General features: G+C 36.5%; 1 protein-coding gene across 1 annotated transcript in view; it reads left to right on the top strand.

Annotated features, from left to right (window-relative positions):
• The window catches only part of znrf1 (zinc and ring finger 1), a 72,603-nt gene that overhangs the window by 37,343 nt on the left and 19,065 nt on the right, over positions 1-16,195 (top strand). Inside the window, exon 2 of the mRNA XM_022683882.2 lies at positions 13,718-13,813. Within this exon, the coding sequence (XP_022539603.1) occupies positions 13,718-13,813 (96 nt within the window). The remainder of the gene's footprint in view (positions 1-13,717; positions 13,814-16,195) is intronic.

Genomic DNA, 16,195 nt, shown 5'->3' with positions numbered 1-16,195 from the left:
CATCATCTGTAGAGACGCGAGGTAATGTCTTTGTGCAATTTTCCATTTTTCATATTGTGACTATGGGGGGCTCTGGCAGCCGAGGCGACATGAAAAATGCATGAAGCGGAAGCGGCGGGTGTCGGCTCTGCTGCAGACTGAGCGAGGAAGGCGCGAGGTTTGATCGCTGGTCCTCCAGCCCGCAGCCCGGAGTGCTGTTATGAGAAGGCGCTGGCTAAATAGATTTGATCTGTGACACTCGAGGGCCTGTCAGGAACAGCCTCTGTGCTGGATGAGCTGGAGATTGTGTAACGACGGCTCCGTCCAGATCAGTTCACTTCAGTCTGGTTCCCTTTTTCATTTGCTGTTAAAGAAGAACTCTGGTGTAAAATTGATTTTGGTGTAGTAAAACATGATAAAAAGTATTTACCTTTGTTGAATAGCACAGATCTGCTCTTTCACAGCTTTCTGAGATCCAGAAATTATTTTCTTTTTGCCCGGCCCTCTTTACAACGGCCGTATCAGGGCAATAAATCACAGAATCCAGAGAGCCCTGACATTTAAAACAAGGCATTAATAACATAAAAAGTGCACAGGAAGTTAAAAAAAAACCCCACTGTTTACATCCTGTAGTGCTGGGCACCGCCATCACTGTTCTGATTATAGACTGTGTATAGCTGGACAGAGCATCGTCTCTCAAAAGTGAAGCCACCACAGGTCGGGCGCCCCCTGCTGTTCGGTTTCAGAAAGCTGTGTAACCCCACCCATTCCCATAGGTTTCAATGGCAAAACAGGCAACTTTCAATCACGTTTTTTTCTAATATACTGTAATTCTACCTCCTTTATTTAAATGCAACAGCTAGTGTAACCTCTGCTTATGTTGTAAAATGTTTATATCCCCACAGAACTTGTTTTTAAAAAGTTATTCAGCTCTATTCAAAAAAGGTGTGGTTATTGTAAAAGGGCTGGGTTTCACACAGTTTAGTTTGTTACAAACAGCAGAGATGTAGTAATGATACAGGACGCTGTCACACATTACAAATAAATGCTTTCATCCTGAAGTACTATGTTTTTTTTTTTTTATTTATCAAAGGCATTATCAGTACAATGATGGCGGCGCCATGGAGATTTACCTGCACTATGGATTGTTAAATAAGCTTGGTTTAATATAAGATTCTTGTGCACTTTTAAAGTTCTAAATGCCTCGCTTTAAATGTCAGAGCTCTCTGGATTCTACCAATGAGGTGTAGAGCTATTTTGAACCTGGATAACAGTGTAAAAATCTAATTATTGGGGCAAAATATGCCCTGATACGGCTGTTTCAAAGAGTGCTGAGCCAAAAATATAAAATTACTGGATCTTGGAAAGCTGCGTGAGGACGGAGGAATGCTTTTTTAACAAAAGTAAGTACTCTTCATCATGTTTTACTACACCAAAAGTCCATTTTACACCAGATTTCTCCTTTAAGCCTGTAAACTCTGCCCCTACGTTGTGAATTACCTAGACCCGGAGCTTATTCAAATCCACAGGTTTACTAGAACATTAGCAGAGAGTAGATCAACTAATGGATGATGTCTTAAGGCTTGTGTAGAAGCTTCAAGTACAAAATGAATGGGATCTCATTAAAGATGGACCGATTAGTGACTTTGCGGCCAAGTACTGATTGTCTCTCAGGTCAATCAGCTTTTATCGCCAATACCACCAGAGGGTTGGGCAAGATGCAGTATTAACCCTCCCTGGCAACCCTGTGAGCTAATGCATAAATTCATTAAGGGTTTATCCAATATTAAATGTTTTAAATTATTATTTTTTAAATTAATCACGTTAAAAACACAATTGAACTCTGAGTGCCAGCTGAAAGCGCCTGTGAATTTCTGTACATTTACACACAATAGAAAAATGTCCCCAATTACTTATATATTTATATATTGGTATATATTTGAGCCTCTACTGTGTTTCCGTGTTATCTAGCTACTCACTGTATAGGCTGAAAGATGCACTCTTGATAGGGGTATCTTGTGTTTGGTAAATTATTTATTTGTAGTAACAATGCTTCTATAAAACCAATCTTAAATCTTATACCGTTGAAAAGCCTGTTTACCTATCACCACTGACTGAAATAAACCTAGACAACAGTTTATGATTGGAGTCCATTCCTGTAGGTACGCCTAGCGCACTTACCGCCCTGCGCTCGTTATCAGTTGTCATTCCCTTTAAGAACCAGATGTGCTCTGATTTTGGCGCATTGATATCTTAACAGTGCAAACAGCAATGTTATTTTAGTGTGTGTGTGTGTGTGTTAAGAAACAGGGGTATAAACAAGCTGAGTGTGCATGTACGATAGGGCCCCATATGTTAAAAAACTTTAATATTCTTAAAAGTTTTCATCAATTTAATTAAAACCTACCAGTGATATGCTGTTCATGCACTAGTGTGTATTAGGGGTGGGCGATATGGCTCTAAAATAATATCACAATATTTCAGGGTAATTTTGCGATAATGATATACTTGGCGATACTGGAAAACTAAAATAATTCATTCATTTCAGGAATATAGTATAATAGTATAACAGTATAATCATAATGTGGCAAAATAAATAATATAGCATAAAATAATATAATGCGGCAAATAATATTGCAGAATATTTAGTGCATGCATATAAACTGCAAACTAAAATAATTATACAATAAATACACTTAAAGCTTCACAGTAAATAATAGACTACTTTTGAGACAGAACAGCCCTATTATCACTATATGGATTTTTAATATCATGATATTTCTGTCACGATATATTGTACACGACATAATATTGCCCACCCCTAATGTGTATTGAACATAAGTAAATATTGATCTGCAAACCACTAAACCTTATATTAACTAAAAGCATTGCTGTCTAATAAATATATATTATTTTAAAGCATCAGCATTTTTATCAGCAGCATTAAACACTTTATTCTTTATTCTGTAAATTTGCCAAAAAACAAAAAAACAAAGAGGTCGAGTGAGTCACAGATTGCACTAACCAGATCTTGTACTAAAGCGGCTCTGTTTAGGTGAGTACAGACCGTGCTGTGTACAGTATGAAATATTCATAGTGATGTTTTTGGGAACAAAATAAGCAAAGAAAGTCTTCTGTGTATGATGTCTGTTCTGAGTTACCACGCAATACACATCACACTAGAGCTGCTCAATACTGGGAAACATTGACATTGCAATGTTTATTTGCTTCAATATAGTATATTACAATATTAAAAATACATATGATTTCAATGGATTTTAGCAGAAGTCAGTGGTCCAACATGCCGTGACATTAAATAATGCACTCTGTGGATCCAAAAATAAAGTAAAAAAAATTGTATCAAATAGCAAAAGCCTGATAATTTGACTAAAATTTGCCTTAAGTGATATAATATTGCACTTGATTATGCCATGTGCATATTGTGGTTACATACATACATGAGATGAAGATGGTCAGATGAATTATTTAGCAGCCTTACAGCCCACACAAAGAGTATCTATCTATCTATCTATCTATCTATCTATCTATCTATCTATCTATCTATCTATCTATCTATCTATCTATCTAAAGTATCTATCTAGTGTACAGTGTACAATTACTGAATAATTAATTTTAGATACTTAATCATTCATACTAAATACTAAATAACTCATGATAGATACTATATTGTTTAAACTGGATCTTAAATAATTCATACTAGATACTGACTAGTTCTATAATTCTTAGTAGATACTGAATAATTCATACTACATATTAAAAACTTATAATATGTACTGAGTTGTTCACACTGGATACTAAATAATTTATACTCTATGCTGAATAGTTCATAGTAGATACTAGATAATTTGGAATGCATACTAAATTATTTATACTCTTTGCTGAATAGTTCATAGTAGATACTAGATAATTTGCATACTAATTTATTTATACTGGATACTGGTAACTTGTGGATAGTGAATAATATTTAGTAGATACTGTATAATGTATAGTAGATTCTGAATAATTAAACGTTAGCTACGTAATATTGAATATTTATAATTGGATACAGAATAACTCATATTATATACCTTGGGGTTCGTACGGTCATGAAAAACCTGATTTGAAATTTGAAAATAGCAATTTCCAGGCCTGGATAAGTTTTGGAAAAATAAAAATACTCTCATAGTTTTGGAAAAGTCATGGAAATTTGCTCTACAAATATTTGGGTTTCAGTTTATCGATGGAAAAACTATTTTGAGCTAACAAATATATGTCAGCTCAGAGCTAATTCAGTAATTTAGCCCTACACAATGCAGCTTTTAGGATCTGACACACATTTTATTATTAAAGATTGTGTGTCAACATTTTATCTGATTCAATTTAGGCCTACTATAATCAATATGAATTATTGTTTAAGTTGATTTTTTGGTTTTATTATCTAGGTCTGCACTGGTGTTTTAAAAATTGTATGGTCATGAAAATTTGCCTTGAAGGCATAGTATGTATTGGTATGTATTGTATTGGGTAAAATTTGTATGAACCCTGATATATGAAATAAGCAGAGGTGGAAAAAGTACTGAAAAATTGTAATTAAGTAAAAGTACCTTTACTTTACTACTAAAATTCTACTCAAGTAAAAGTAAAAATACCCATCTAAAATCTACTGGAGTAAAAGTAAAAAGTACTCAATTTAAAATGTACTTTGAGTAAAAGTTACATAGTTACTTTTAATTATTTGATGTAAAAAAGGAAAAAACAAATCAAAAAATAAATTGTTTTTAATGAACTATTATTCCACATAATAATTTGGACCTTTCAGGCAGTGTTTGTTCAGACCACCCCATAAAACATGGTCAAGAACAAGTGTCATATGATCCATTTTTTTCTTTACTGTTAAAAGGTTATAGTCATATAGGTGACTATAAACTATGATTATATAGTTTTACAGTTCATTATTATTTTTTAACTTGCCATTGCTTTGCTTTAACTGCTATTTACATGTTTTTTTTACATTTAAGCAGATTGTTTAATGATAAAAGTACTAACACCACATGCTTTTACAGGTTTGATGGGGAAGTTTTTTTTTGGGGGGGGGGGGGGGTTTAAAGCTGACAGCTCTGTCCGACGGGGCACATTTTGCATTGCATGAGGACGTTATTGCCTCGTTATTCCACTCGTGAGCATCCGTGCCAATTTTTTTTTTTTATTCAGACAATTGTTTTTTTTTCCCCAGCATTTTTTTTTTACTCAGTAATCGGGAGTTTTCCAATGTAGCAAAGTAAATTACTTGTGTCAAAATGTACTTGAGTAAAAGTAAAATTACCTATTTTAAAAACTACTTCAAATATTACAAACTACTCATAAAATCTACTGAATTACAGTAACTTAAATGTAGTAAATGTAATTCATTACTTTCCAACTCTGGAAATAAGTCATAGTGGATACTGAGTGATAAGTGTTAAAGTCTGAGGTTAGAGTATTGTTAGTTATTGTGTATTAGGTGTTGAAATATTGTTATTTGTTGTTGTGTATTTTTAGTGTGTTGAGCGTCAGACGGTTTGGCCTTTAGAGCTCGAGGCCGTGGCAGATGGGAAAGCTCCTGAAACTCGACCTGAGCCAATCACACTTCAGCTTATTAAACAGGACATCCCTGTCAGAGTCTTCCCTCACCTTCTCGCTCTCCATCTCTCTCTCTCTCTCTCTCTCTCTCTCTCTCTCTCTTTCTTTCTCATTCCTTCTTTCCTTTGGTCACTCTATCTCTTCTTCTGTCATCTCTCGCTCTCTCTCTCTCTCTCTCTGTCTGTCTTTCTCTTGCGCATCGTGTCCCTAAGGATCCGCTGAAAATAGCAGCCAGGGGAAAAGTGGGTCAGTCGTCATGGGGTGGTGTGGGGGGGTGGTAGAGTAGGGGAATGGGGGGCAGTTAGAACAGATTTGGGGGGTAGTAGTGGAGGCTGGTTTTGGGGGGGGGGCGGGGTAAAGGAGTAAAGCACGGTGGGGTTTATCTCCTGGAGCTTCTTCATCAGCTCTTTTAACTCAACACTGTTTTTAGCATTAAACCCAGCCTTCATCACTGATTAAGTGTTTTTATGTTTTTCTTTGTAGAGATTCCCCTAGCAGTGTCTCCCTGCGCTTCTAGTGTTCCTACGGTCTGTCTGTCTCTCTCTCACACGCACACACACATTCTCTCTCTCTCTCACACACACACACAGACTGCACATACTCGAAACCACGAGCACTGACAGTCTTTCAGGGTATTACAAAATCAGTCCACTCATTCTCCCATATGGACCCCAGCCTCTGAGCCTCCAAGCCTCCGCCGAGATTTCCCCAGAACTGCTTCGTCATGCTTACCGAATCACTTGGATGCAGGGGTGACATGGCTGAAGCGCAGGAGCAGCAGCAGCAGCATTTTCCTGGGCTGACTGATATACAGAAAAAAAGATGGTATCTCTGATCATTTTTGAACATTTGTAAAATATATTTAATATTTAATCATCTGGATATTTGATCTTCCTTTAAACAGTATTAAGGTATAGAGGTAAAATATTAAAACAATTACCTGAAGAAATGTTTTTTAAATATAATTTGTAAAATGTAATTATAATAGAAATTAAAGTTCTTGTGATTTTATCTAATAATAAAATCAGGTGCAGCACATGCGTTTTGGAGGAGCCTGTTTTATTTAAACATCAGATTTGTATTATCTTAGTATTTTTCAGATAAAGATTGAGTTTAGTGATATTTAAATACATATATTTTTGTTCAGCAAGATACAAACACTACGAACACAGCCTATAAGGTACAAATGAATCCTTCTGTTTAAGTAAATGTAGTAAAAAAAAAAAAACTTCCTAAACTAAAAGCACTAAAAACAAGAAACAAGAGCAGCTGATAGTTTGATAGTTTGACCATAACATGGCTGAAGCTATCAATTTTCTTTTGATAATTGATTATTTATTTATTTATTCATTTATTTTAGATTATGATTGATGATAAATTACAAGGATAACAAGGGGGAAAAAGCTACATTTGATTTCCCTCATTTGATTTAATAAACCAAACTGTCTTTCTACTATGTTGTAATTGTATAAGTAACCCACAACCTACCATTACTAAACATACTAGAGTTTATATAAAGAATTAACCCGACAGTTACAATATATATATATTGTATATATAATATTTTTTACATTAATTATTATATTTATTTAATTACACAACAGCAGTAATGTAATGTAATGTAAATAAACACTTGGCTTGATCCTCAAACACTTTTATGCAACATCAGAGACAGAAAAGGCTATGACAGAAAACTTAAAAAAAAATTACAGACTCAACTATTAAATTAGTTAATAAGTTAAATATTTCTAGATATTTATATAGATACATTGAATATTTGACAAAAATGGCAAAACAAAACAAATTCAATGTTTGCCAAACATGTGAAAAAAAACAGAATAATTTACTTAGAACAGTGACTAATTTATTTTAAATAATATTGCAGAGTTAGACCTTCCTTCCTCTGCTAGCTAAGATAGCAACATAAGCTGAGTAGCTTTTGACCAAAAGACTGATTACATTTCTCTGTGTATGTTAGTTTATGATGAAAATAACACGTGTGGCACATTTATGATTAAAATAAATCAGTGAAAAAAATGTATGACAAAAATTGCACTACTTAGGTGCATTAATAATGAGATTGGCTGTTTGACGGCACTGCAAAACTAAATTCATGATCAGAGTAGCACTGCTAAATTTTTGAGTATTACTCTTTGTTGGTACATGATTAATAAATATTTTAAAATTGTAATTTTGTAATTGCTTTCTGTTTTAAAAGCAAGACATTAATTTATACAGACAATTGAATTATATGTGGTCAAAAAGTGGTGAATTTAAAGGACCATTATAGATTATATATTTGCTGTAGTAACTCATAATATGATTAGGATGTATCTTCAGATATTAAGGACCAAGCACCGACAACTGGTGTTAGCAGAGCTTCAGCCAGTATTTTCTTTTTGAATTTGAACTGTGTGGTATTACACGGTAATCTGTGTGGGTTGTGGCCTCCGAATCTACCCACTGCCATTTCCCAGTCCCATTTCCACACCCTCGGTTGCCAGGGGTGGAGCACAAAAGTGTGCTGCAGTTGTGGAAATGGGCGATCTGGCTATTTTTCTGCTCAACAGGTAATCACTGAGCTTCAGTAAGGTTGCTAACCATAGCTAGGTAATTTACCACCACTGCTAGCGTTGCTTGCCACTGTGTTTCAGTCTGGCAATCTGCATGAGCTTCACATCTGGGGAGTGTCTCTGTCCGGTGTTTGGAAATTGGGAGTCTTGTAGTCATTTCACACACATGCTCGCATTTATTACTGATTGTTCCTTTATATTCAATGTAAATTTAATATTCAACTATTTGTTTTCATTTGTTTGCTTTTGATCTAACATTGTTATTGCGTTTCTTTGTATTTATAGTTGATAGATGTGGAGCTGGGTGCAGTAAAGTGGGTGCAGCAGTGATTCGAGTGCAGTGAGTTTTAATGTGTTCAGACTGGCTGTTATTTCCTGCTGAAGCAGCTGTCGCGGCAGGCCCGCTCCGCTAGGCCCTGTCTTTCAGCGCTGTGTAAAAGCTCATCCCTCCCTCTGAGCATGTGCAGACTGACCTGCTGGCTAAGCCCGGCGGGTGTGTGTCAGAGGGCTGGAGTGTTGCTGCAGTGGGTCAGTGGACAGTAAGGCTGGAGCTGGGCGCGTCTGGACGTCTGTCTGCGGGTGACGTAGCCTGCAGGGTGTGTGTGTGTGTGTGTGTGTGTGCGTGTGTGTGTGTGTGAAGGGCACAGTGGGCCCAGCCTGGAACAGAGGGGATTAAATGTGTGAATGGCTCTCTCTGCAACACTTCCCCTCCTGCCCCGGCACTGTCGCCATGCTGGTGCCCTCTGCTGCTCATCTGGACACTGTTTGTGTGTGTGTGTGTGTGTGTGTGTGTGTGTGTGTGTGTTGTGTTGGTCTAGATCACTCTCCAGGGTTTTCTAGTTTTACAAGAATAATACAATCAAAACAACTCAAGAACAACCTAAGAACAGTTCTGTGCACAGTTTTAATCACATTATTTTCATAATTAATCTTGGATAAGTAAGTGAAGATGTAGTTGAGATCTTGTAAGCTAGTCTGAAAACCAAGAGCTTGGTTCCAGATTTTTCCTGGATGTGTTCAATTCCATCAGCAGCTTATCTGATTCAACATCATTAAGCACTGATTCACTAAACCAGGTTTTGGGTGATAACCATAAATTTTACTATATTTATATTAGTATATTTGAAGATGTTTTAATGAACACAGTGACATAAATCCATTAATATATATAGGGGACATATAATATCTATATACATATATATATATATATATATATATATATATATATATATATATATATATATATATGTTGTGACTTACTAAATAAACAAACACTTACAGACTATATAAGGAGTTTTTTTTTATTCTAATGTACCAAAAATAAATATGTTGTTTGCCAAAAAACGAACAAAATTAAACATTTAGTTTGGCATGAATTAAATAGCATATATATATAGTTTATTTTTATATTTAGTCTTATTTTTTAATCCGCTGGACTACTCTGAAACACAAAACTGCAATTTAAAGGGGACATATCATATCTATGTCTATATATCTATATCTATATATATCTATATATATATATATATATATATATATATATATATATATATAATTAAATAGCATATATATATATAGTTTATTTTTATATTTAGTCTTATTTTTTAATCCGCTGGACCATAAAACTGCAATTTAAAGGGGACATATCATATCTCTTACCCTAGTTAGAATAGGATATGGTCTATATTGCTGACAACTTTTATGAAAATGCAGATTTCATTTTCTAGCAGGAATTAGCACACTGCTCACACTGCCAAAAATTCCAATTGGTCTTATATAATATACTCATTTTCTGAGATACTGATTTGTGGGTTTTTAATTGGTTGTAAGCAATAATCATCAACAATTTAAAAAAAAAATTAACGCTTAAAATACATCACTCTGTGTTTAATACATAAATATAATATCTATATACTATAAAAGTTTCACATTTTGAACTTTTCAATTATATTTTTTAGATGCACCTGTAACTCTGTAATTTGTAATTCACACATATCTGGACAACAAACACATTTAACAAAAAAATCTGGACCTATTAGTTATACTATAGCAGAGTAAAAGTGTGTGTGTGTGTGTGTGTGTGTGTTTGTGGTCTATATATCTCAGTGGTTTATTCAGGATACACAGGATGCAGTGTAAATGGGGCAGGTTGGAGCTAACACCATGAGCGTTAAGTAAGCAGAGCTTTTGTGAGTGTGTGTGGATATAGATTAGCGATGATGCCGCCCATATCCTGAATAGGGAAAAGAACCCAGCACCATCTGGCTGCCTGGCTTCCTCATGCCAAATGTCAAACACTGAAGTTATAAATAAACCTGTTTTCAGAAACGACATACAGCTGGTTGTGTGCGTATAGACTAGGCCTGGTTCTAGGTTAAAATGCAGTGCTGGTAATATTGCAAGTTATAATTTAGTGCAGTATAGGATAGTGCAGTGTGTCATATCGTATTGTACTCAATACACACTCAATTGTGAATGATATTATACCCTGAAATATGGAGCCACATCACCCAACCCTCATTATCACATCAGGGTGCTACTTTTTTCTGTTTTTAAGTAAAAGTAAAAATTCACACTGTTCTCATTTCGTTTTATATATCTACTAGAGACTATTAACAGATTATATCTGTTAATTTATCATTAATTTGCTTTAATCCTGGATTTATTAAGATATGCACTACATTTTGGAGTTTTGAGACCAACTCAGTCTTTTAAGTTTTGAAAAAAAAAAAAAAAAACATGCAGTTGTGCCAACCAGAAATCTTTAGCCCAGATCATATGTATTAAAACTTTAAATATTAAATCTCACCAACTTAAAAATGTAATTTGTGTCTTTTGTGGGCCTGATTTAAATTCTACAAAATGTGTATTGCAAGTTTTGCTGACCATCCTTTAGGACCAACTAAAAAAATAAGTTGCGCCAATAAAATGTTTTACATGAATTAAAATCATTAAGTGGGTGCAATGCTATACTTTTGTTAATTGAACATAGCAACTGGGTAATTGGAATTTATGACTATCACATATCCACCTTATTGTTAGTTATGTAAAACTATTGCAATTAATGCAAATGTAATGACTTGGCAACACAGGATATAGCAACCTGCTCTTACGAGCTTCAACACTGAGGCCAGGCAGTTACTATTATTTAACAAATGTGCAAATTCCAAGAGAAGCTTGTGGAGAATGCTTACACACTGATGGTGAGTGAGAGGTGGAAGGACACGCCCAATGTGCAAATAGTGTGATTAACATTGCTCTATAGACCCCAATCAAATAAAGGGTCAAACTGAGCATGTGCAGAGTAGTTGGCATGGCCTCGACTAGGGTTCAACTACAATTAGTCAATTTTGTCAACACAGATTATTTATTTGGACCAACTTTTAACAAGAAACTTCATAAACTAAGATTAGTTTGCTATATTTTAGGGTGCAATTCAATATTTCTCATTCAGCTGACTTAAAAATCACATTAAGCAGAACAATTTTAAGTTTTGTTTTTTACAGTGTACACTCAAACAACTGCGCCCTGTAGAGAAGTATTGCCAGTAGAATAGGACTCTCAGGAGCATAAATGTATGTTTATCTCCCACATGCATTGAGCTCTGGGCTGAGATGTAGATCTGATATGCTGCGTTACACATGCTTTACACATTGTTTGTGTTTGAAGTATATGAGTTTTCCATATACGTCTAAATGTAACCATTTACTGGTTCTGGTAACCTTGGAATAAACGTGTATTCTGTATGTATATTTTAATGATATTCAATTCCATTATAATCCCACTGCAATACTAAATTCCTAAATGCAATACCAAGCGTAAACATGAATTTACATACATTATTTGTTGAATAATGTGCATTTTCTCATTGATCAGATGCCTGTGATGCAAGGCTAATACCTGTAAAAGGCCTGTGAGTAAAGTTAGGCCTGTAATTAAAAGCATGAAATTAAAAGGCGTTTTCACCTCTCCCCTTCATCTCAAGCATCTCAAGCACCTCCGACACCACTATCAGCTCCTCTGGAGGCTGCAGGCATTGTGTTTGTGGCTGTTTTTATCCTGTCTGCTCCTGTCGTTGGTGGTTATGGTCAGTGCGTATGCTGAAATGAGCGGCGTGGCGCTCTGAGCTCAGAGCTGAATGCTCATGCTGGCGTGTGAGTATGAGGCAGATGCACTGAGGCTGAATTAAAAAGCTTTTATTTGAGTCAATAAGCCAAAAGCTCTCGCAGCAAGTGTGTGTTCAGTCCAAGCTGTGAGGACAGGCCCTGGTGTTATGGAGCATGACACTGCATCTCTATGTGCTGATGGAAATGATCTGGATTTGTGCTGTCTACTGTACTGATTAAAGAGGATGTCGACTCACTGGAATTCTCTGCATAATTCACTAGTGAAATTTGTGAAATCTGTCGAGTAATAGAATGTGGAGTTGCATAGAATGATTTGATTTACTATCCAAACCCACCAGAGAACCTACTAGTACAGGGGTGTCTAAACTACGGCCCGTGGGCCATTTGCGGCCTGTTTCTTTTTTTGGGGCGGTCCGCAAGGTATTTTAGAAATAGAATGAAAGTTGGCCCGCTGTTAAGCAGGTTTTTATAATGTGAGATTCAAAGTTTGAACACTAGGTGTCAGAAACGGGCCAAAGAGTCTAAAAGCGGAGAGAGTGCGCATTTCTAGCGCAGAAAAACGGGCCAAAGAGTCCATAAGCGGAGAGAGTGCGCATTTCAAGCGCAGTAAAACGGGCCATAGAGTCTAAAAGCATAGAGAGTGCGCATTTCTAGCGCAGTTAAACGGGCAAGAGTCTAAAAGTTGCCGTAATTAAGGAGTTTAATATTAAGAGACATCATGAAATTAAACATCAATTTGAAAAATCTTAGTTTACACAACACTGTCAAAGATAAAGATAGTAAGTCAAGTAAAATTGTGTGTAAATGAAATAATCAGGAAAAAAGTATTATTTAAAGTGGTATATTTCATTATTTGTTTATTACAGAGTCTGTGGCCCGTGACTTCAGATATATTTCTGCTGGTGTTGGTCCACTGTGTTATATCAAGGATTTCATTTTCCAGCAGGACTTGGCACGCTGCCCACACTGCCAAAAGTACCAGTTAGTCTTCTATAATGTTCTATTTTTTATTTATTTTTTATTGACTGTAAGCCATAATCATCAACAATAAAGGAAATAAACACCTAAAATAGATCACTGTATGTGTAATACATCTATATAATACATAAGTTTCACATTTTGAACTGAATTACTCTGTGGGTGATCTTTTTACCCATCTCCCATTGCACTTCCGTCCCCAGCAGTTTGTGTTATGCGGTATTGTTACAAATTAACGATTAGTCGACTATAAAATTTGTAGTCGACAAATTTAAACAATCGACATTGTCGATTATATTGACCAATCAATGCAGCCCTATTTCCAAGCTGTCCCCTGAGGTGTTGTCTCATGACTTTTCGCATGATTGTCCTCTATGATGTTCCCTGGGTTCTAAAATGCCTCTTTTTGTCTGTCTCTCTTTCTCTCTGTCCCTCATTCAGGCTTCAAGTGTCCTGTTTGCTCCAAGTCGGTGGCATCCAATGAAATGGAGGTTCACTTTATCATGTGTCTGAGTAAGCCCCGCCTCTCCTACAACGGTAAGCCACATCTCTTTCTTTGATATGAGTCTTAAGGTTGGGTTTCAGTAGTAACTGACTTGCCAGTAGACAATGCTATAAAAAATGCATGGTTATTATACAGTGAGGGATGCTTGTTACTGGTATTAGTAGAAAAGAGATTACTCTAAGGGATGCCCTCTAAGTTAACATGGGTCTCATCGACTGTCAGCAACTATCATTGAGTAATCAAGCTCAGAAAAAGATTTTAAACTACAGCTAATGCTGAGTTCTGGCCTGGTTTTCCTGTCAATGACTGTTCTCATGTACTCATTACTCATGTAGAGAGAGAACCACCAGTCCAACCACTGCATGGCATCGTTAGTTCCCACGTGCATTTATTTTTTGCATGTTCTAGTAATAAAATATGTCTTTGGAGGGTAACCGGATGAGTCAACAATTTCCCAAGATAAAAATTTGTGACCCTGTATCACCAATCAGTCATGTACTTTGAAAGCCACAACAACTAATATAATGATTACAGCCTAACCAGTCGTGGAGAAAGAACCACACATAACTCTTAGCATTGTGGCTAAACTGCTCCAACACTGCTGTGTCTGTTAGCATCACAGCTTCCACCAGGCTAAGCCTGGCTGTTACCTTCACGGCTAGTGTATCTAGTGTAAAGCCTTCCAGTAGAGCTTTTCGTTTTATCGATTAATTCGAATTTACAGTTAAGGACGATGTGTTTTTATGAAAATCGATTTTCTCTGAGTTTTAATTTTCACCACCGACGCTCCCCTGAGCTTAACCCCGCCCCTCTCTCCCATGCGCAGCCCCGCCCCTCTCTCCCTCCCTCCCGTGCGCTCCCCAGAAATATAAATATAAAAGTGTCTTTAGTGTGACACGAAAAAAAAACTCACTGAATTTAACTCACACAGTCTCAGTCAGTCACTCACCTCATTCACCACGTAGCCAGTCACTCAACTCCTCCAGTGTCTCCTTCTTTGTAAAAAAGCTATTCAACAATTTGTCTATAATAGGTTTAAAAATAAAAAAAACGCTAAAAAAGCTAAAAAAGCTAAAAAAAAAAAATCAAATAAAAAACTGCTCTTATAATAACATTTAACACGGCAAAAAAATGTAATTTACGTAAATATAAAGTTATTTTGGGACATGACTTACATATTTAACATATTTAGAGTGTTTTTTGCTCACTTTTTTCTCTCTCACAATGTCAATCCTTTACAGCTTCAAAAAAATGAATTATGCAAATTAGGCGATGACGTCATTTAGCGACTTCTAGCGACTTTTAGGAGATTTTAGTAGAGGAAAAAAAATCACCCAGCTCTACCTTCCAGAAAGAAATGATGCAGACAACTTACTGCTCAGTACCTGCACCATCAGCCTTCACGCTGCTGAATTATACAAGCTGTAATCATTCAGCCCAACACCAGTGTGGTGGAGATGTGATACTGAACAGTGTCAGTGAGAGGTGCTGAGATTCGCTGTGAGTTGGAGGAGTGTGTAAGAAGATGTGGAGTAAAGGAACTGTTTGAGTGTAAACAGATGTAGGGCAGTGTGTAGCGCTGTAGTGTGTAGCGCTGTAGTGTGTAGCGCAGCAGCAGGTGGAGATGCTGTGATGTTGTGGGTGATGTTGATATCTGATATGTTGCTGTAAGTGTCTGGTGGACAGGGTTCTACAGTAGAACACAGCCGGAGTTCAGAGCAGCTGGGTTTGACCAGCAGGCTCAGTCTGAGCAAACGCTTGATTGACAGCTACTTGATTGATTGACAGCTGCAAGAGAGAGCTAAAGGTGACCTGCTGAGGTGTGTGTGTGTGTGTGTGTGTGGGTCACACATACACATGACCAATCTGATTTCAGGCCCTGTTTTTTTCATGAAAGAGACAGAGACAAAAAAAGAGAGACAGACATACAGACACAGGCATAATGAGAAAATGAATAAAAGAGGAAACATATAGAAAGAGAGACAGTGGGATAGGCAACCAGTACGAAAAGAAAGAGATAAGTAGTGGGAAGATGGAGAGAGAGAGAGAGAGAAAGTGTAGACATCATTGAGAGAAAAGAGGCAGAAAGAAAGCAAGGGTGATATAAAGAGAGGTTTAGAATAAAGGAAATACCGTATTTTTCTAACTATAAGGCCATGCCGATGCGCCTTTAATACGAATTCTAAAATTTGTGGAAAGAGAGAGACAGGTGGGGAGAGGGGGAGAGAGAAGGGAAGAGACAGGTGAATCAAGGAGAGGTGAGGAAAGTGAGACATGTGAGGAGAGGGAGAAATAGTGGTAAGGAAAGCAAGAGACATGTAAGGAGAGGAAGAGAAAATATGAGAAAGAGACAAATGAGAGAAGGAGAGGGAGACAGGTGCAGAGATCGAGAGAGAGTTGTAGAAAGAGAGAGA

This window comes from Astyanax mexicanus, chromosome 10, assembly GCF_023375975.1.
Source record: "Astyanax mexicanus isolate ESR-SI-001 chromosome 10, AstMex3_surface, whole genome shotgun sequence".
Lineage (NCBI taxonomy): Eukaryota > Metazoa > Chordata > Actinopteri > Characiformes > Acestrorhamphidae > Astyanax > Astyanax mexicanus.
This window is presented reverse-complemented; position numbering and strand designations above follow the sequence as displayed.